The sequence below is a fragment of the Rhinopithecus bieti genome, unplaced genomic scaffold (genome assembly GCF_001698545.2).
Source record: "Rhinopithecus bieti isolate Rb0 unplaced genomic scaffold, ASM169854v2 scaffold_26710, whole genome shotgun sequence".
Lineage (NCBI taxonomy): Eukaryota > Metazoa > Chordata > Mammalia > Primates > Cercopithecidae > Rhinopithecus > Rhinopithecus bieti.
In genome coordinates this window covers 129,404-151,425 of record NW_016811906.1, presented here as the reverse complement: position 1 = coordinate 151,425, position 22,022 = coordinate 129,404, and the positions used below count along the sequence as shown (strand labels likewise).

The 22,022-nt window shown below is 40.7% G+C and overlaps 1 protein-coding gene across 12 annotated transcripts in view; it reads right to left on the bottom strand.

Moving 5' to 3' along the window:
* ZC3H14 (zinc finger CCCH-type containing 14) overlaps positions 1-22,022 on the bottom strand; it is a 50,761-nt gene that overhangs the window by 10,161 nt on the left and 18,578 nt on the right. For 4 of the 12 annotated variants that reach the window (XM_017895365.1, XM_017895367.1, XM_017895366.1 and 1 more), the window contains 2 exons: positions 5,633-5,707; positions 329-488 (listed from right to left, as the gene is read on the bottom strand). The exons of 2 other annotated variants lie outside the window; for them this stretch is intronic. In XM_017895365.1, coding sequence (XP_017750854.1) covers positions 329-488; positions 5,633-5,707 — 235 coding nt within the window. Of the gene's footprint in view, positions 1-328; positions 489-5,632; positions 5,708-7,335; positions 8,063-22,022 lie in introns of those variants that run through there. 6 more of the 12 variants (XM_017895371.1, XM_017895372.1, XM_017895375.1 and 3 more) reach the window with 3 other exon arrangements.

Below are 22,022 nucleotides of genomic sequence, written 5' to 3'. Positions count from 1 at the left end.
AAATCACCCAAACCTGATCTGCCAACTCTCTTTAGAGTTGACCTGCTTATGGTCAGCTGGCTTTTAAACTTGCATTTCCTAAATTTGCATAAAGAAAAGAATCTTAATAGAGTTAAATCATACACTGGAGTTGTAATTTGTAGGTTAATGGATTTCTGAACAAGAAAGATGAACTGGAATTCTTGAAAACTGAATTGGCTAGCTACTGAATCAATGAAAGCACTCTACACTAGGGGTTGGGGAGGGGAGGAGGGAAGCTGCAAACGAATGGTTAACCTTTACTATCTAATCACACAAGTTAACTACACAAGAAAAAGAAACCATCTACCGTGTCTGCATAAGGTGTCCTGAAAGTACCCGAAGGGAATCTGCAGTCTTCATCCCCGACTCTTGGTTTGGTGCCACTACTATTTCCTCAGACAGCTTTGGCTTCTTCAGAATAAATGATCTTGTGTCTGCATGGACCATGGATTCCATGTCATAGTAATCTGAGCCAAAAAAATTGGCCACAAATGTTTACTTTTGAATATACCTTACATTCCCAACATCAAACATGTGAGAAGAATGTCAATCTTTTATATATTCAAATTATTTCAAAGGAAAATCACAACTGGTTCCACTCAGGAAAATAGGGCTAGAATTCTATTCCAAACATGTTTTCAAAGAACTCCAGGAGTCCTTTCCGCCTGGGGCACAGTACCAGTGATTCTGATTGACACTCCCTACCCACAGCAGAGAAAGGTGCTCAGGTGAGGCATCTCATGAGATATTAACAATATACCTTTAAAGTACAAAAGTCTTTTCTAAAAACCTAGAGAATTTGAGTCCTAATGCTCCCTATAATTAGAATACACAGACTGCTGAACCACTTTTCGAAAATCTGGTTTGTTCACTTCGCACAATACCACTTAGAATCATGTCCCGATAAAAAGAATTCAAGTGGTACAATTTCCAATTGGTGATAGACCGAGGACTACTTTAAAAGGCAACTGAAAGGTGAATGGGCACTTAAACATATGTATCAAGAAAAACACTGGCCTTTAAAATGCAAATAACCATAAGCTCACATCATCTACTATTTTATACAATATGTCAAGACCTACAACCCAGAATGGATATGGCTGACCTATCAATACGCCATCAACGGACTACAGTTAATACACTTCTTTCAAAGCTAGAGACCAAAATTCACAGGACATTCATTTATGTTCATTCATTGAGTATTTACTGAACAACTAAGAGAACTGAGCTAGGTACACAAAGAAAAAAAGAAAAACAGACACATATACAATTTCAGAATAGCATGACCCAAAAGGGATGTGAACAAGGTGCTGAGAATATAGAGCAGCCCACTCCAGCCAAGAACCAAGGAAAAGCTTAGCAAGGAGGAACATCTGAAGTCAGCAGTAAAGGAACCAGCAGGAATAAACGAGGAGAGAGATTCGGAGAAACAAACACAGCACTTCAGGCAGAGGAAAATGCACGTAGAAGGAAAGGGGCTTTCACAAGGTCAAAGGCATCTGATCAAGGTTAGAATGTGGAATGGCTGGAAGGGTGTGTGTGGTGGGCTCAGCAGTGCATAGCAAGGAAAGCTGACACATATAATAAAGGTTTTTCTACGTCTCAGTGACTCTGGATTCTGGTCTAGAAGTAGCAAGAAATCAAGAGGCTTGGTGTGGCGGTTCACGTCTGTAATCCCAGCATTCTGGGAGGCCAAGTCACAAGGATTCCATAAGCCCAGGAGTTTGAGATCGGCCTAGACAACATAGTGAGACCTCCCATCAACCAGAAAAAATAAATAAATAAATAAAATTAGCCAAACGTGGCAGCACATGCCCGTAGTCCCAGCTACTTGGGAGGCTGAGGTGGGAGAAGCACTTGGGCCCAGGTCAAGGCTGCAATGAGTAGCAGGATTGTGCCACTGCACTCCAGCATGAGTGACAGAGGGAGACCCCATCTCAAACCAAAAAAAATTAAAAAAGAGAAAAGAAATCAAGGGAGGTTCCTAAGGAAGGAAGTGACCTGATCAAATTGGTTTTTAGAAAAACAGTGTTAAGAAAGAACCAGAGTGCTTGGCCCGTTGCTGCCTGGGAGAGAGGGTGAGGCGCTGAATGCAAAGATTCTCCGCTGTCTGTCCTGGAATCACACACCTGACAGGAAGAGAAGACAAGCTCCGTCCTGGGAAGGGGCACACCCGCCTTCCCCAGCAAGGGCAGTACAGATGGTAAAGTGAAACAGGTAGAAGACAAAGCTGGGATGAGAAACTTAGGAAAAGAAAAAGAGCAAAGTTAAAAGGGGCAAAGATACATTTCAATGTTAGATTTATTTAAAGTCTTTCTGGGACTCTCTCATGTTTAAGAGGAAGTAGAAAATTCAGATTTGACCCGTAGGTGGGGGGACAGAAGACACTGAGTCAAAACCGAAGGTGACAGAAGTGTTTAACATACTCAGGGTGGCCGCCTCTCATTGAATCCTCACTCAAAGCTTACAAAGTCGTTCTCCTCCCGTGTTACAGATGACCGTTTCCAGCTCCAAGTTATTAAATGATTCACCGAGGTCTCCCAACTATCAAAGGTGGGTCCCAACAGTGGTCCAGGGGCTGCTTCACTCCTTCCCACCACCCTGCACTTTCTGAGACCAAGGAGTTCTACTAGTTCATAGTCTGGGTGAACACAGAAGAGATGAAAATAATGCTGAAGGCTGGAGAGAGCAAAGCTAACCTTTTAAGGAGGAATGGAGGAGAGGAGCTGTACAGAAGAATGAAAGGGAATGAAAAGAATAAGTGAAGTCCTGGCAGCCAAAAGGTCAAAGCTTGGAGAAAGTACAGGAACCCAAGTGTAACATGCTCCAGGGTTGAGGAAAGCGTGCACCAGTCCTTCCCGCATACCTCTCTGCAAGCTGCATGTTAGCAGCCTGGGTCACGTGGAGACCAGACAGACGGGGGAGTAAGTAATATCTTCTGAGTAGAGACCACAGGCTGACCCCATGTATTTACTTTTGTTCCCTCCTGAAAGCTCACAAAATGTCAATAAAGGGTTTTGTTTTGTTTTAAAGCATAAACTCACAAAGAAAATAAGTGTAAAAAGAAATTTTCAAAGTGGAAAACAGATGATTAAGAACTCAGGGGATCTGTAAAAGCTGAATTCTAAGGCAATAATGAAACAATCCAATTCAGACCACAAGATTCTCCAAAAGCTCAGGAACTGGCAGTAAAAGGGACCCTGGGAAGAAATGGGAGAAATGACAGGCAAAAAAGAGGTGTGTTAGATGTGTCCCTCTCAGAAGCAGTTAGTTCTTCTTCAACTCTAATTCCATGTGTCTGTTTTCTTTGTTTGAGACAGTCTTGCTCTGTCGCCCAGGCTGGAGGGCAGTGGTGCCAACTCAGCTCACTGCAACCTCCACCTCCTGGGTTCCAGCGAGGCTCCTGCCTCAGCCTCCCCAGCAGCTGGGATTACAGATGTACACCACCATCCCTGGCTAATTTTTGTATTTTTTAGTAGAGATCAGGTTTCGCCATGTTGGCCAGGCTGGTCTGGAACTCCTGACCTGAAGTGATCCAGCCGCCCTGGCTTCCCAAAGTGCTGGGATTATGGGCATGAGCCACCGCACCTGGCCACTCTTTTCTTGGTTTTGATCCTTGCCACACCAATCCTGACCTCTACACTGAAGACACCTGGGACGACTGGCGATGTGCTTTCCTGTAGATAATCTTCGGAGAGGCCCACGGATGAAGCATCAGGGTCTCTGCCAGAAAGATGCTATGACAAAATCCCCTGAATGTACACTGTTAAAAATTGTTAAAGGCAATTAGATTTCCTGATAAACCTTTACCCATTGCATGCATTCTCCCTTGGAGAAAGTGGAGCTTTAGACTCTTCAGAGGGTAAGAACTGAGTCCCTGGACCAAGAGATATCAGCCACGATGAAAGAAGTACTGGACTGACAATGATGTGGGGATAATTAAACATTACATAATAATTAATGGCGAAGTGCCTCTCCCAGCCTTCTTTCCCCCCTTAAGCTCGCAGAACTCTACCAGGCTATTACTTGAAAAACCTTGTTTTGGAGAAGCTGACCAGGCTGAGAGGAAAGTCTTAAAGGCAGTGACATCAGGGTGCCCATGAACTAGACAGGCAGGACAAACCACTTTCCACCACACGGTCCAGTTTCAAATATAAAGTCGAAGCGCCCCATGCCCCCGCTCATGAACCCAGAATACCAGTGAGCTTCTGAGTGCTCCACTCTGAAATGTAAGACCACCTAGGATCCCCAGACATCAGATGGAAACCTCCAGCATAAAAGACAGCCAAAACAGACCACTTAGAGAAAACAAGGCCCAGCAGGGAGGGGAAAAATGTCAAAACCAACTTTCAGATCCGCAGAGAAATAACAAAAAGTATTGCGTACACAAAACAAAACCAGTATGTTTTTTAAAAAAATTAATAGAATGTGCAGAAACAAAGGGCTCTTAGAATAAAACATGTGATAGGAGCTAAGCACTGCAGCCATTCATAAGCCTCGCAGAACTACTTGCTGTTTCAAACCACGTGCACCATGTGTACAATGGAAAGCTGAAGGAAGCAGAGAAAACATGCACAAGAGCTATGAAGTGGATCCCACACACAGACCTCGGCTGCCAACCTTTTCAAATACTCCTGTGGAGGAAGCAGGATGGACTGCTGGGAGAGCTAAATCATGGGTAGAGAATGTCTGAACACCTCTACAGAGAGAAGACAGGAGGCAGAGAATGAAGCTGGAGGAGTGGGTGACATGCCAGTGCTCACCAACCTGGTGGGATCTGGCCTCTGGTGGAGGCTGACCCTTAGGGAGGAAAAGCACACTTTCTGAGCTGGAAAGCTGGGGGAGGGTCAGGGAACAGAGTGACTGACTGTGGAGTCCTGACTGAGGGGAAAGAAATTCCAGGAAGGGGCTAACTGAGAGGGGTCAAGGGACCAGAGCTTCCCACAAAAGACAGACTTAGGGGAAACAGAAGGACTGAGATGATTCCGGGTCTCTCATGGTTGCCTGTGTTTATCCTGCAGTCATTTTTAAGACACTGAACATGCATCTGGCAGGGGCTGGACACTGAGGACAGAGATAATAAAAACGAAGGCGTCAGCTCCAGTCCTGAAGTAGCCCTTGGCATGTGTGTCTGTGGGGAGAGGAAAGGAGACAGGCAAACTAGAGTGGCTCTAAGAACACTAGAACAACAAGTTCCAGGCGCGGCCCTGCTGATAAGACTCCAAAATGAAGTACAAGAGGATAAGGCTAAACATGTGAAAAACAGGACACAAAAGCCACTCATTGCAATGACAAAAGCTGGGTAGAGTGGGAGGGTAAGTCAGAAATGCAGGTCATTCCTGACAGCAGGAGAGTGACAGCCAACAGTGCTATGGACACACGTGGAATGGTGTGAAAGGAACAAAGTTTTCCAATGAGGCAAAAAATTATAACACTATATAACATGAAAAAAATGCAGATCTTATCTCCTGGCCCTAAAATATTTTCACAGATCTAAACATGACATCTTAGGGCAGGATCTAAGAGATACGAGATATGTTAAATGGGGTGTAAGAAATGGAAATGGCAACTGAAACGGCTAGATTACAGTACAACTCGGAACATTACCAACCTTGACTCATCTGCAGAGTTTCTGCCATTACTGGGTCGATTTGCAGTCGGGATAATAATTGCCTCTGTTGAGTTCCTAGAATATAAATTTTAAAACTTCACTAAGCTTACAACACAGACAATACCAGCATGTGGTTCCCAAAAATCAATCCTTCTGAGTTCTTAACTTAAAGTCTTAAAAGTAACTTAAAGCTTCAGCAATTCAATTTAACAGTATTTATAGACCAAAGGCATATCCTATAAGACAAAAAAGGCTGTACTCAGGGTTAAACCAAAAATGCCAATGTAAGACACTCCTGGTTCTCCCTCTGTGAGGACATCAGTTTTCCTGAATTTGAATTCTGTGGGGAAAGTAAAGGTGGCAAAAGGGCGGAAAACCCAGGCAAAGGCACCTTGTGGCACGGCAGCTCGCATCACAGCCAACTGCACAATCGGCATGGCAAGCCCCTCCCTCCATCACCTGAGCTCTTACCATCACGACTCACTCACCCATGACCTTTGAAGATAATAATCAAAATAGCAAAACAAAACACTCCAGAATTATCTAAACATAGGAGTTCCCAAAAGACAAAACTATGGGCTTCGATGCATGCAAAGAAAACAAGACACTCAGCTCTACAATCCACACCCTATGTCAGCAAAGCATGATAATAATTCTTTGGCTCTCCCACAAGAAAAGATGTTCAACTACTTATTTCTTCTAAAATAGGCTCATAACATTAATTCCTATTAGGTTCACAATTCCTAATAATAATATGCTCAGCAGTCTGACTGCACAAAATAGGGACAAATAACTGATTTTTTCTATCTTCGATCTGATGTGAAGCTCCTTGAGGATGGGACAATGTCATGCTTTTCTGTAGCCCCCACAGTGCTTAGCAGACAGCAGGCACTCACTTGCTCATGTATAAGGTACTGCACTACAGTGTACGAAGGGATGTAACTGATAGGGTTGCAAATACTGAAATCTTACTAAGATGCCCACATGCTAATTTGGGGTACATCCATTACAGGTGGCTTCACAAGGACAGGCTTCGCTTACTCAGTGCAAAGATGTAAGTGGGCAATCTCCTACCAGGCACCACATTTCATTAAAAGGTGTTTTTAAGTTTTAAAACCTATGCTCGATTTGAAATTTTATCAGTTGGTTTCCTTTAAAACGTAAGTTACATGACATTTTATTGGTGCATCCCAAAAAAGTGAATTCCTTCCAGAATTATTACCGCAAAAACACACACATCCTGAGGAACTGTAACCAAGATGACACTTAGGTCAAGTTGTATTCCTGTGGGAAGCTTGGAAAACTGAGGTGAAAAGTTACAGGAAGAATGCTCTTTCCATCCAAATACTCAACAGGTCTCCTTCACATCAACAGTACATGATAAAAGAATGAGACATTTTAAAATAATTTCACACAGATACAAAAAAGACCACACTTCCACATTTCAAGTTTTGCTTCATCGCTCTAGGTTCATCTATCTTTTCAAAACATTGTTTTAGAGAGCTCCATTAAAGAGGATGGAATTCTGATCAATTCTAGATTTCTAAGCTAAATCACGCAGAATCCAAATTTGTCATTAAAGGTCTATGAAAAATTCAAGTTCTCTGTAACTTGCTCCCTCCACATCAGAGTTACAGTCAACATACGTGGAAAGATACACATCAAAGGATGGGTACCTAGAACATACTGTATATTAAGTTTACCTTTCTCAACGTTTCTAGGGAAGCCGATTATTTTTACATCAGTAGTTCTTGACTGCGATTCAGTATCTTCTTCTTGATCTTCAAATTGTCTGTTGCATTCAGATGTTGTTGAATATTCATTCATTTTAACCTCCAAAGATGAAATTTTTGCTTCATTCTGGGACACTCTAACATTTAGATCAAAAAGATTTGCTTCCACTGTCAAAATAGCTGCTTTCATTCCTTTAATTTCATTGATATCAGTTGATATTTTCCTTAAAAGGTGGGAAATATTGTCTAGCTCATTCAGTGAACAAGAAGAGCTTGTTATGGAACCTAAGTCCACTGGTTCCGGTGGAAGAAAAATTGGTAGACGTGGTGATGGAAACTTCGAAGACATTCTCATAAAGGAGATAGAAATCTCAAGGACATTTTCATAAAATTCTCTCTCCCCTTAAAATCTGATAACTTTTCTTCACAGCTCATTAAGTTATTTCATCGAAAGTAAAAGCAGTGATCAAGGCTGTCACCTTAAGAAGTATTAAGAGCAAATAACATCTTACAATCTATAATTCAAAAAATGGGGTTGTACATTTCTAGAGCCAGAACTCAAAAGTAAATGTGAAAAAGCTAAACGTACAAGACCAATTGCTCTTCGCTACAACTAAGAAGCCCTAACATCCTCTAAGTCCTACCATCTATATAGCTCCTCTTCCAATAAACCCTATTATTACATACAAAATAATACTAGTTTCTGATTGGCTGAAAACAGACATGTGTCACACAAAGAATTTTCTATTATTTACTTCACATGAGACCACTGAAGCGCTACACTCTAAGTTAAGCAATACAACATTAAGTGCTTTACATCTAAATATGAGATGAATTAAATGTACTTTTCCCTTTTCATCTAAACCATAACATTTTTAAGCTTCAGATTTCTGAATTGTTTTATTTTATTTTAAGTTGTATTTCCCCTTGAAATTAGTATATAACATTATTGAGATTGACAAATCCTTTGGAGGGAGAGGGCAGAGAAAGTACCCGGACCCATGATCCAAACAAACTTCTTTCAAGATACATGTGGTAATAACGGAAATTCAACTTCACTAATATAGTATCATGTAAACTCAAGGATGGGGAAATAAGAACTCAGCCTTGGCTTAAAACTAGACCATTATTAGATAGGTGTTTCTTAAATATTCTCTCCCATTTTGTTGTCTTTTTTTTTTTGATAGCATCTTTTGAAACACAAAAATACTAAATTTTGATGAAGTCCGATTTATCTTTTTTTCCCTTTGGTTGCTTGTGCTTTTGGTGTCAAATTTAAGAAACCATTCTGGAATCCAAGACATAACTATTTTTTTCCCTAAGAGTTTTGAAGTTTAGGTTTTTGATCCATTTTGAGTTAATTTTTGTTTATGACATAAGGTAAGGTTCCAACTTCATTCTTTTCATGTGGATATTCAGTTGTCCCAGCATCACCCGTGGAAAAACCTATTCTTTTGCCAATAAATAGTCTTAGCACCGCTGCCAAAAATCGATGCGTTGTGGAAGTATGCAGTTGCTTCTGGACTCTCAATTCTGGTCCACGGGTCTATATGGTCATCCTTATGCCAGTATCACACAGTCTTGATTACTTTAGCTTTGTAATGAGTTTTGAAATCAAGTAACATAACCTTGACAATGTTACTCTTTTTCAATAGTTTTGGCTATTCTCAGTCCCTTTTTATTTCCATATGAATTTTAAGATCAGCCTGCTGATTTCTACAAAAAAAGCAGTTTGGGATTTAAACAGGGATTGAGTTGAATCCATAGATCAACTTGGGGGCTACTGCCATCTTAACAATAGTAAAGACTTCTAGGCTGTGTGCAGTGGCTCATACCTGTAATCCCAGCATTTTGGGAGGCCAAGGTGGGCAGATCATGAGGTCAGGAGTTCGAGACCAGCCCGACCAACATGGCGAAACCCCGTCTCTACTAAAAATACAAAAATTAGCCGGGTGTGGTGGTGCACGCCTGTTATCTCAGCTACTCAGGAGGCTGAGACAGGAGAATCACTTGAACCCGGGAGGCAGAGGCTGCATGAGCAGAGATCACACCACTGCACTCCAGCCTAGGAGACAGAGGGCAACTCCATTAAAAAAAAAAAAAAAAAACAAGAATAGTAAAGACTTCCAATCCATTAACACAGAAAATCTTTGAACGTCCTTAATTTGAGAAAGGACATTTTTACTTTGGTTTACTCCCCCAAGCAAACAAATAAGATATGCAACATACAAGGATGCAAGTTGGTAGATGCTGCTCACTACAGCCTCTTAAAAGAATAATCCTGGCTCGGCACGGTGGCTCACAACTGTCAATCCAGCACTTTGGGAGGCCAAGGCAGGTGGATCACTTGAGGTCAGGAGTTCGAGACCAGCCTGGCCAACGTGCTGAAACCCTGTCCCTACAAAAAATACAAAAATTAGCCAGTTGTGGTGGCACGCGCCTGTAATTCCAGTTACTTGGGAGGCTGATGCAGGAGAATCACTTGAACCTGTGAGGCGGAAGTTGCAGTGAGTGAGATCGCGCTACTGCATTGCAGCCTGGGTGACAGAGTAAGACTCTGTCTCAAAAAAAAAAAAAGGAATCCTTATAAAGAATTGTAGACTTTGGTTTCCCAAATAGATGTCACAGTAACAGTATAAAGAAAATGCTCTGTGCTGGAATTTGTAAAATAAAAATCTTTATTCATTTCTCCACTGTATGAATCAGTTCTTCAAAATTCCAGACAGAAAATAATTTCAAAATTCACAAGGCTTTGGATTCAGACTTTTTTTGAACAGAACCAGTTGGCATATGACATCCATAGTAACTGTTAACAGCAAGACACTCTCAGCCAAGCACCACCTGCAAACCAGCTGGTTCACTAGAGGACAAACAACCTCAAGGAAAAAAGTAGGAAAGAGGTCTAACAGAACAGGTCACAGAGAAACAAGGGCCCATCTGATGGCACCCGTATGGCCCACTATGTCCAGCCCAACTTTAGAATAGAAAATAAGCAAGGACCCTTCCTAAGACTCCAGTGTAAATACTCATCAGCAGAGAAAGTTTATGTATTTTAACATTTACTCCTACCAATAACTCCGAAGTAAATGCTACTGTTATCCTTCATTTATAGATTAGGAAACTGGGATACAGAAAAGTTAAAGTCAACTAGTAAACTGCAGGGTCTGCACCTTCAGTAGTCTGGCTCCTGGGTACACAATCAAGGACTCTACCATGTGATACATTAACTGGAACAAAAGCACGTAACAGAGAACTGTGTGTGGTGTAATTCCTACTTTATATGTACATTTGTATGTGTGCATAAGTAAACATATAATTCCACTTTATATACAAAGGATGCACATGTTCACAGATATAAGAAATGCCTAGAAGATGACACCAATACACATCAAACTTCTAAGTGCAGTGCCTCCCTCCGAGGAAAGCAGGGGGATTTTCCATTTTCTCTGAATATAAAATCTCCCCTTGACTCAGAATCTTTCACAGTGCTTCCAGTCCAACACAATGTATCAGGCATATACAATTATCATCTCTCCTTCTGAAGAGTCCATAAAAGTGAATCAAAGAACTTAATATCTACATCTCTACCCTATGATCTTTGGGTTTCTATTCTTTTTATTTTTATTTTATTTTATTTTATTTTTTTCTGATATGGAGTCTTGCCCTGTCGCTCAGGCTACAGTGGAGTGACACAATCTCGGATCACTGACTGCAACCTCCGCCTCCTGGGTTCAAGCAATTCTCCTGCCTCAGCCTCCCAAGTAGCTGGGATTACAGGCACCCACCACCACCACACCCGGCTAATTTTTGTATTTTTAGTAGAGACGGGGTTTCACCATGTTGGCCAGGCTGGTCTTGAACTCCTGACCTGGTGATCTGCCCGCCTCAGCCTCTCAACTTGCAGGGATTACAGGCTTGAGCCACCGTGCCCGGCAGATTTCTATTCTTATGTTTTCTAATATTCATACCAATATAGCATGTGTACACAAGTAAAATACATATATTGGTATACATACTTAAAAATGACTACTGTACAAACATTTCAGGTCAAAAATGTGATGGAGATCACTAATTTAGAGATGGGGGTTACAAGGTGATCACAGCAGATGAGATATCAACAATATCCGGGTAATAGAAAATATAGGGACAAATACTGGCTGTAAAGCACAGCAGGCAAAACCACAAATGAGCCCCTGTGAAAACTGCAGGTTAGATGCAAGGCAGGAGTGACATTTACTCAGACAACAAACACTGACTGAGCTCCTACTACTATATGCCAGACACTGCTCTGGGCACTCAGTAACAGCCACACAGAACAAACACATAAATCCCTGCTCAAAAAGCACGGATTCTGTTGAGATGGGGAAGGAGATAGCTCTCAAGACCCCCAAATAGATACATGTTAAGAGAAAACATTTCATGTTAAAACATAAAGACCTAAGTCCAGATAAAAATACCTAAACCACGAAAACATAAAATATATATTTGATGGTGACAAACGTTACGGGGAAAAATAAAGCTTTAGAAAAGAGGGAGAATGGGGACGGGGCCGGAGGAGGCCTCGAAGATGACACATGGATGAGATATGAGAACATCCAAAGTAAACATTCTCAGGACAGGGCAAAAACATCTGAGATGTGCAGCTCTTCAAATGTCCTGAAGGACAAGCAGGCCAGTACGCAGGAGGAGCAGCAAGGACAGGGAGCCAGAGTAGAGGGAGGGAGGTGGGTGATGAGAAGGCAAAAGACTTTGACTTGCAGTGCGACAGGGAGCCCCTGGGGGGTTCTACGCTGCAGAGTAGCATGATCTAATTTACAGTTTAAAGGATCAGTGCTGCTGCTATGTGGGACGGACTGAAGGAAGGCAAGTTTGAAAGCTGACACACCTTGTAAGAACACACTATTCCAATAATCAAGTAACCAAGGCAAATCACAGACAGTGACTTGGTTTTTTTTTTTTTTTTTTGCGACAGAGTGTCACTGTGTCACCAAGGCTGGAATGCAGTGGCGTGATCTCAGCTCACTGTAATGTAACCTCTACCTCCTGGGTTCAAGCGATTCTTGTACCCCAGCCTCCTGAGTAGTTGGGACTACAGGCACGTGCCATCATGCCCAGCTTATATTTGTATTTTTAGTAGAGACGGGGTTTCACTATGCCGGCCAGGCTGGTCTCAAACACCTAACCTCATATGATCCACCCGCCTCGGCCTCCCACAGTGCTGGGATTATAGGCATGAGCCAACACGCCCAGCCAGACAGTGACTTTGACGGGTGGTAGAGGCAGAAGTGATAAACAGTGGTGAATTCCATAAATCTGGAGGTAGAGGCTGACAGGTGCAACAAGAGAAGGAGGGAGACAGAGGTAGAGAGGAAAGGAAAGAAAGAAGGAGAGGAAAAGAAAGAATGGCAACAGGACTGTCTCAGAAATTGGAAAGATGAAGGCAGCACTAAACTGAAATGAGGAAGACTGCAGGAAGAACAAGACTGGAGAGGAAAATTCGTAGTTGAGTTTTGGACAAGTTTGAAATGATTATACATCCAATAAGAAATATAAAGTGGTTGGACAGAAATTAGGAATTCAGGGCAAGGTCCAGGCTGGAGACATAAAAATGTCAAAGTCACAGTGCAGAGATGAATCTGGATGAAACAAAGGGCCATCCAACTGTGAGAGATTGCAGCAATGAGTAAAAACCGAGGAGGATGTAAGGCAGAGAAGAAGGCTTGTGAATGGTATTGCCAGAGACAGACATTTAAAAGACAAAATTTTAATATTTTTAATAGACAACTAGTGGGAGTGTAAGCATACCAACCTGCTCCCCCCAAAAAATTCCTCTACAACTGCAAGGCCAATTGCAGCTCCTTGTCTGCTTCACTTAAAGCGAAACCTGCCTGCAGAAAAGCTCAGCCCACAGCACAATTCCAGGTAAGCCTTTCCTCAAACTAGGAATCACTATCTGCAGACGTTTTTGAAAAACTCCCATATATGAAAGAGTAAGAAAAAAAGCATAAAATCTGACTCTGACTCCATTAATTTGGAGACAAGAGTGAATTCCTTGAAAAGAAAAAAAAATCCCTCTAATTAGGATCTTCAGACAGTTGAGATGATACTGTTTCCACAAAATAAGATACCATGAAAAACAGAACAAGAAAAAGTTTGTGGAAATTAAAAAATATGCTTGCCTACATTTTAAAAATGTTCAGTCAGGAGACTAAAGTCAAGGAAGCATTCAAGAGTAGACCAACAAGATCAAGTCAAAAATGAAGACAGAAAAGTTACACAACTGACAGATCAAAGAAGGGGCTTATCATCCAACTAACAGAATTTCCACAAGAGAACAATGAAGACAAGGACAGTAAATTTTAAAACAAACAAATGCAAGAGAATTTCTCACACTGAAGAGAATTTTCAAATTAAAAGGGTACCTAATGTACCTAACTAGCATCTAGACATACCACAGTGAAATTTCAGACAACCATACCAGGAACATAGAAAAAAAAAAATTCCCAGAGAAAAAATTCCCAGGTATTACACAATGGAATAAGATGGGCAACCAAGTTCTCAGCATAAACACTGAAGCCTCAAGATAATGTAATTGTGCCTCCAAAGTTTTGCAAAAAATGACTTCAACTTAGAATTCTGTACCTAGTCAAAGTATCAAACAAGTACAAGGATAGCTTCAGATTTCCAAGCACTCAGAAAATCTACCTTCCATACTTTCTTAATGAGTTTCTTTGTGACATGATTACGAAATGCAGAAATGTACTGAGAAAACAAAATGGAATTCAGGAATTGCAGAGCTGATTCAGGGGAGGAGGGCGTCCTGGGATGATGGCCTTGAGCAGGCCTAGAGCAGGCCTAGAACAAGCAGTCAGGTGAGAAAAGGAGGAGAGAGGTTCCAGGAGGAAGGTACCTAAGAACAAGTGGGAAAGCCAAAGATTTCAAAGCACAGAGTGATAGATTTTTAGGCTACAGTACAGGTAGGCAATGCAAGGAGGGAAAAAAGAAGAACCTACGTGAAATAAAAAACTGTATGAGAGGGCAAAAATTAAAAAAAGAAACTCTAGAGAGTCCCTACACAAAACTGTACAAGAAACAGAACGTAAATTTGGCCTTGTAATATTTATATAGTCTTTAAAACTTTATTTTTAGAGACAGGGTCTTGGTCTGTCACCCAGGCTGGCACAATCACAGCGCACTGTAACCTCGAACTCCTGGGCTCAAGCAATCCTCCGGAGTAGCCACGACTACAGGTGCACATCGTCACACCCAGCTAATTAAAAAAAAAAATATATATATATAGATGAGGGTCTCGCTATGTTGCCCACGCTGGACTCAAATTCCTAGGCTCAAGCAAACCTCCCACCCCAGCCTCCTAAAGTGCTGGGATTACAGGTGTGAGCCACCAACCATGCCCAAATAGTCTTAATAGTGTAAATGCTTACTGTTTCTGAACTCTTAGAGTCAATCTACTAAGTCTTAACTAAAGTAGGGAACAAAATGTAAATTTGATCAGCTTTGACAATATAAAAGTACAGGTGACAATTCAGAAGGTGGAGGCAGGACAGAATGTAGGTGGTGGCAAGAAAAAAAATATAAGATTTGAAAGAGGGGCCTGGCACGGTGGCCTGTAATCCCAGCACTTTGGGAGGCCGAGATGGGAGGACTGCCTGAGCTCAGGAGTTCGAGACCAGCCTGGGCAAGATGGTGAGACCCCATCTCTACTAAAAATTGTATTTAAAAAATCCAGGCCTGGTAGGGTGTGCCTGTAGTCCCAAGCTACTCAGGAGGCTGAGGCAGGAGAATCACTTAAACCCGGGAGGCAGAGGTAGCAGTGAGCCAGGATTGCGCCACTGCATTCCAGCCTGGGCGACAAAGTGAGACTACCTCCAAATAAAACAAACAAACAAACAAAAAAGGAATTGAAGGATAACATAAATGTCTATATCTTTCAGAAGTCAAAATATACTAAATATACTGAAATATAACCATACAAGAAATATTTAGGTGTACTACTTAAAATTACCAAAGTAACCAATAAATGAATTTTAAAACTAATTTTGCTGTATGCGCTTGGAAGCAAGGGAAAAGTATAACTGGGCTAGATCCTGACATATAGCAAGAAATCAACAGATACTATCTATAGTTGGTCAATGAGGAAACAGTATAAAGCATCTTATCACAACATGGAGAAACAGAAGCATTTAAAAGTGGGGGATTCTGCAGAGTCGGACTAGTATAGAGAAGAATGAAGCAAGGAATGTTGCTTTTATTTTAATCTTTTATACTATTTGATTATTTTCTCATCTATCAGGAGATATTACATTGATATGCTTTCTTTTTCCAGATTTTCTATGAGAATGTATTTCATAATGTAAAGTATTTTATTTCAAATATATCGGATTTTTCCATACATTATACCAAACAGGAAAAATAAAAGGAAATCCACGCCTAGACACATCGTAGTGAAACTGCAGAACATCAAAGACAAAGAGAAGATCTTGAAAGCAGCCAGAGAGAAAGGACAGATCACCTACAAAGGAACGACAGACAATTAGAATGACGGAAGTCCACTCAACAATGGAAAGCAGAAGACAATGGGATAATAATACATATAAGGTGTGGAGAGCAAATAACTGTTAACCTAGATTTGGGTATCCAGCAAAACTACTGCACAAGAATGCAAAGAAATAAAACACTCACAAGTGAATAGACTCTTGGAAAATATATTGCTAAGAGACACATTCCAGTGAAACTTCCAAAAAAATACTTCAAAAATACTTCAAAATATTGGAAAATAATGATACCTAAATAATATTCAGAGATGTTAAGAATAAGGAAAATGATAAACAGGAGGTAAACCTGAAAAAACATTGCCTGGAAAAAATTACAAGAATGCTGTACAACTTGTGCATTTTAAAAAAGATCAAATTGAAACACTGAAAACAAATTAGGAGGGTAAAGACTGAAGCTCTTCAAAGGTATTCAAAAGTCCTTTTACTGTTTTGAGAATGGGGTCAGGACATTAACTTTTAGAATACTAAATCTGCATGGTAAAATTTCACTGGTAATCACTAAAAGAAGAGAAATGAAGCCCAGCGTGGTGGCTCACACCTGTAATCCCAACACTTCGGGAGGCTGAAGTGGGCAGATCACGAGGTCAGGGGATCAAAAGGTCAGGAGATCAAGACCAACCTGGCCAACACAGTGAAACCTCATCTCTATTAAAAATACAAAAATTAGCTGGGCATGGTGGTGGGCGCTTGTAATCCCAGCTACTTGGGAGGCTGAGGCAGGAGAATCACTTGAACCAGGGAGTCGGAGATTGCAGTGAGCCGAGATCGTGCCACTGCACTCCAGCCTGGCGACAGAGCGAGACTCTGTCTCAAAAAAAAAAAAAAAAAAAGAACAGAAATGGAAGGTTTAAATAGTGAACTAGTTTAAAATTATAAAACCAGTGTTAGGGTTGTCAACAATAACAGTAATTAATGAATCTTAAAAAAGATGAGAAAAAATAGAAAAGCAGGCAAATACGAATCAGAAATGATGACAGAAAGTAATCCAACTATACCAGTAACTATAATAAATGTCACTGGTCTAAACTCTCCAATAAAAGGCAAACTCAGATTAGACTAGAAAACAAAATCTAGCTTCATGATATTTAAGATATAATATATAGTTGACTCTTAAACAACATGAGGGCTAAGGGAACCAACCCCCGCAACAGTTGAAAATCCACATACAACGTTTTTGACTTTCCGAACATTTAACTACTACTGTTGCCAACATAGCTGCAATTACAGCTTCATAAATTTTTTTCTTTTTCTTCCTCTTCTTCTTTTTTTTTTTTTTTTTTACCATGGTCCTTATGTTAAATTCATTTATTTTGAAACGGTGAATAACTGCAGTCACAGTTGTAATATGTATCTTTGGTACATTGAGAATTAAACTTTTTCTTGTAATGTCATGACTTTTCTCTACTTCTTGGGAGCACGTCCAGCATCACTAGTAGCACTTCACTATGGGTCCCCTGGTGTTATTGAAGGTTTACAGTATTGCACTAAACATGATGAAAAATATGCAAGAACCGCAAGATCACCTTTTACTGCAATTCACAATTTACTGGAGAGCTGAACTGCTCGTGCCGAGATGGTTAGCATCACGCAGCATTTTAAGTGGACACTCAAAACACCTTAGCTCACCATAAAGCAACAGGAGATAATGATAAAATTATTACAGTAGCACAGTATGCACTACAGTAAATCTTACGTAGCTATTACTGCATCTTTATGTTTGCTTACACTTCTCTCAACTACAAGTGGTATCATGTAAAGTCTGTGTTTGTGTGCATATATTTTGATAAATTAAACTTTTCATAATATATTTGTGTATGTTTTATGACAGTAAATGTTAAAATAGTCTAGTAGTTACACGTATTTTATGTGTTCATGACATACCTAAATTTTTCTTAATTTTGTCAATATTTCTAGGCTGTACAGTTTATCTGCAAGTTTTTTCAAATTGCCACATATCTCAAAAAATATTTCCAATATATTTATTTTCAAAAATCCACATATAAGTGTATGAGTGGATACACAGAGTTCAAACTTGTGCAGTTCAAGGATCAACTGTATATTCCTAAAGCATGAGAGAGAAGACTGAAAACAAACGCAGGGAAACCAGATATATAAAGCAAATACAATTAAATGGCTTTATTAATATCAGGCAAAACTGACTTTAAGATAAAAACATCTTTTGCTGCAGAGGGTCATAAATCAAGATAAGGGATTCAATTTGCAGAGAAGATAAAACAAATTTAAATATGTATGTACCTACTATTAGTATATAACAGCCTAAAATAAAGCAAAATATGTAAGTACAAGAGAAATTAAGATAAATCTGTCATCATATTGGTCAATTTCAACACCCTTTCTCAAGTGGAAAGTCAAGCAGCACAAAAACTCAGCAAGGTCAAGATTTGAATAATGTTAACAGTAGAGCTTTATCTACTGAATAAACGTAAAATTCCCAATCCAACAATTAGTCTACTTTCTTCCAAAATGCATGTGGAAGATGCATAAACTTGATTATGCACTAAGCAAGTGTTAACAAGTTTCAAAACTATGCATTGTAAAATTACATTATCTAGCCACAATGTAATTAAGTCAGGTATATATAATAAAAAGGATTAAAAGACAAAAACACACACCACTTCCAAATACTGTATAGAAGACACACTTTCAAATAATGCATGGGCCAATGATGAAAATTAAAATGGAAATTAAAGACACTCTGATAATGAAAACATGATGAATTAAAACCTGTCATACGTAGTAAACATGGCACATCAAGAAAAATTTACAGCTTAAGTGCCTACATTTGAGAAGAAGACAGGCTGAGGTAAATAATTTTTAAAATATGGAAGGATAAATTAAAAGAGAAGTCGGGCCAGGTGCAGTGGCTCACACCCGTAAACCAAGCACTTTGGGAGGCTGAGGCAAGAGGACTGCTTGAGCTCAGGGGTTCAGGACCAGCCTGGGCAACAGAGTGAGACTCCATCTTTACAAAAAAACTTAAACATTAGCTGGGCATGGTGGCGTGTGCGTATGGTCCCTGAGGCGGGAGGATCACTTGAGCCCAGGTGTTTGAGGTTGTAGTGAGCTACAATTGTGCCACTGTACTCTAGCCTAGGCAACAATGAGACCTCGCCTCTTAAAAAAAAAAAAAAAAAAAAAAAAAAAAGCAGAGGTCAATGCAATAGAAAACAAAACACCAAAAAAAAAAAAAAAAAAAAAATCAATAAAGCCAGCCAGAATAATTGCTGTTAAGTCTTTGAGAAGACGGGCAAAATATACTTCAAGTCAGACTGATGGCAAGACAAAAAGGAAAAAGTACACATATTATGAGGTGGATACGCTAGTAAAAATAAAGACACCAGAGAAAAGAGAGAATGCTATCTGCTCAAACAAAAGAAGAAAAAAAAAGCTATCAATAACTTATGCCAATATATGTGCAAGTTTATATTTTAAAAACCTGCCCCAGATTTTACTATACAACAGTGAGTAACCACGTTAACAGATAACAGTTGCTTGCAGTATCACTTCACACTTGTGAATACATCTAGTAATACCAAAGTCCTCATCAGCAAAGGTACCTGACACCATTTCAATTATCCCTTTTTAAAACACAATATAAAAAACCACACAAACATATAGCTTAATGAATTTTTATAAGGCAAAACACCCTTCTGACTACCATCCAGGTCAAAAGAGAGAACGTCACCTGCCACCCCAGAAGCCTCTGTGTGCTCCATCTTTATCAGTCCTCTTCAAAAGCAACCACTATGCGCCTTTTATATTAACGCCTAGAGATTCTTTACAATTTCACACATACTGGGTATCCCTAGCCACTGGTTTAATCCTGCTCCTTTTATTTTCCTTTGATTTGCCTTTTAATCTCAAATTCTCCGGCTATACGACCCATAGTGTCCCAGACTATTTTTCCAGATGCACACTCATGGTGAAGCTCAACCAACATACTCCTCTGGCCTCTGTAACTTCTTGCAAACTGACTGCTGGACTGGAAGCTTGATGACTTAGGTTTACATTTTTGGCAAGATTAAAGTTCTGTTCTTTTGTATCAAGAGGCACAAAACAACTGGTTTTCACTCTTAAAAGCAAAACTCTAATTCTACCATCTTGTTCTCTTATTAGCTGAAATCATTTTAAAAGAAAATGTTTCTCTCATCTACTGTATCAGAGGTTGGCAAATCTTTTAGGCTATTTTAGGCTATGTAAGCTATATGGTCCATTGCAACTATTCAACTAAGGTTGTAGTATGAAAGTAGCCATGGACAATACATACATGAATAGACATGGTTTGGTTCCAACAGATGCCAACTCCCGTCCTATGGGGTTACCCAGTGGTATCATTCTTACAGAAAGGACAGCATAAATGTTCAATTATTTACCCAGTTTTCAAGACAATGAATGAGTATCTACTATCTTCCAAAAGGTGACTAGTTAGGGCTTACTTTTTAAAAATGTCATTATGAAATTGTGGATTTAAATGGGCTTTAATCCACTGCGATTTTTTTTTTTTTTTTTTTTTGAGACGGAGTCTCGCTCTGTCGTCCCCCGGGCTGGAGTGCAGTGACTGGATCTCAGCTCACTGCAAGCCCCGCCTCCCGGGTTTACGCCATTCTCCTGCCTCAGCCTCCCGAGTAGCTGGGACTACAGGCGTTCGCCACCTTGCCCGGCTAGTTTTTTGTATTTTTTAGTAGAGACAGGGTTTCACCGTATTAGCCAGGATGGTCTCGATCTCCTGACCTCGTGATCCGCCCGTCTCGGCCTCCCAAAGTGCTGGGATTACAGGCTTGAGCCACCGCGCCCGGCTAATCCACTGCGATTTTTACACCTACTGAATCTCAAATAATTCCATTTTTGGCCAAGGGAAATCTAAGTTGGCTCCTGCATCATTTGGACATGATCTACCATTCATTGACAGCTTCTTTGCTATCTGGGATGTTGAGCCATTCCAGGATCATGTTAACATTTCCTGCTCCAGACCTGGAAAAAGACATTTCTCAAGAAGCCGATTGATTGACTGATTGATTGACTGAGATGGAATCTCACTCTGTTGCCCAGGCTGGAGTACAGTGGCACAATCTCTGCTCACTGCAACCTCCACCTCCCGGGTCCAAGCGATTCTCCTGCCTCAGCCTCCTGAGTAGCTGGGATTACAGGTGCACACCACAACACCTAGCTAATTTTTTTGTATTTTTAGTAGAGATGGGGTTTCACCATGCTGGCCAAGCTGGTTTTGAACTCCTGACCTCAGGTGATCCGCCCACCTTGGCTTCCCAAAATGCTGGGATTGCAAGCGTGAGCCACCGCACCTGGCCCAAGAAGCCTAGTTTTTTAAATAGGAAGTATTCCAAGACCACAATCTGGGAACTACGGATGATGCTAAGGGTTGACGGATGTTTCTATGCCCTTCCAGTAGACAGAACTAGAAAAAAATATATTTATATATAAAATACAATGTGCATTCCAAAAAATTTCCAATGTAAATTCAGGACAACAGGCTTTTACTTGTCTGACGCTCATCCTCCATTAGATCCCCTAAGAAAAGTTCATGGGAGGCTGGGCGCAGTGGCTCAAGCCTGTAATCCCAGCACTTTGGGAGGCCGAGACGGGCGGATCACGAGGTCAGGAGATCGAGACCATCCTGGCTAACACGGTGAAACCCCGTCTCTACTAAAACTACAAAAAAAAAAACTAGCCGGGCGAGGAGGCGGCGCCTGTAGTCCCAGCTACCCGGGAGGCTGAGGCAGGAGAATGGCGTGAACCCGGGAGGCAGAGCTTGCAGTGAGCTGAGATCCGGCCACAGCACTCCAGCCTGGGTGACAGGGCGAGACTCCGTCTCAAAAAAAAAAAGAAAAGTTCATGGGAATAGCAGTCTCTGAATTTCTGCATATAGATAACAGTTGGTGCCGGATCACTTCTAAAGGTCACTTTTGCTGGACATTAAATTCTTGGCTCACATTTTCTTTTCTGGAGTATCTTAAATATCTAGTCCATTTTCTTCCGGCACAAAAGTGATGCTGCTGAAAAGTCTGATGATAATCTTTCTTTTTCTTCTAAGTCATGTGCCCCTTT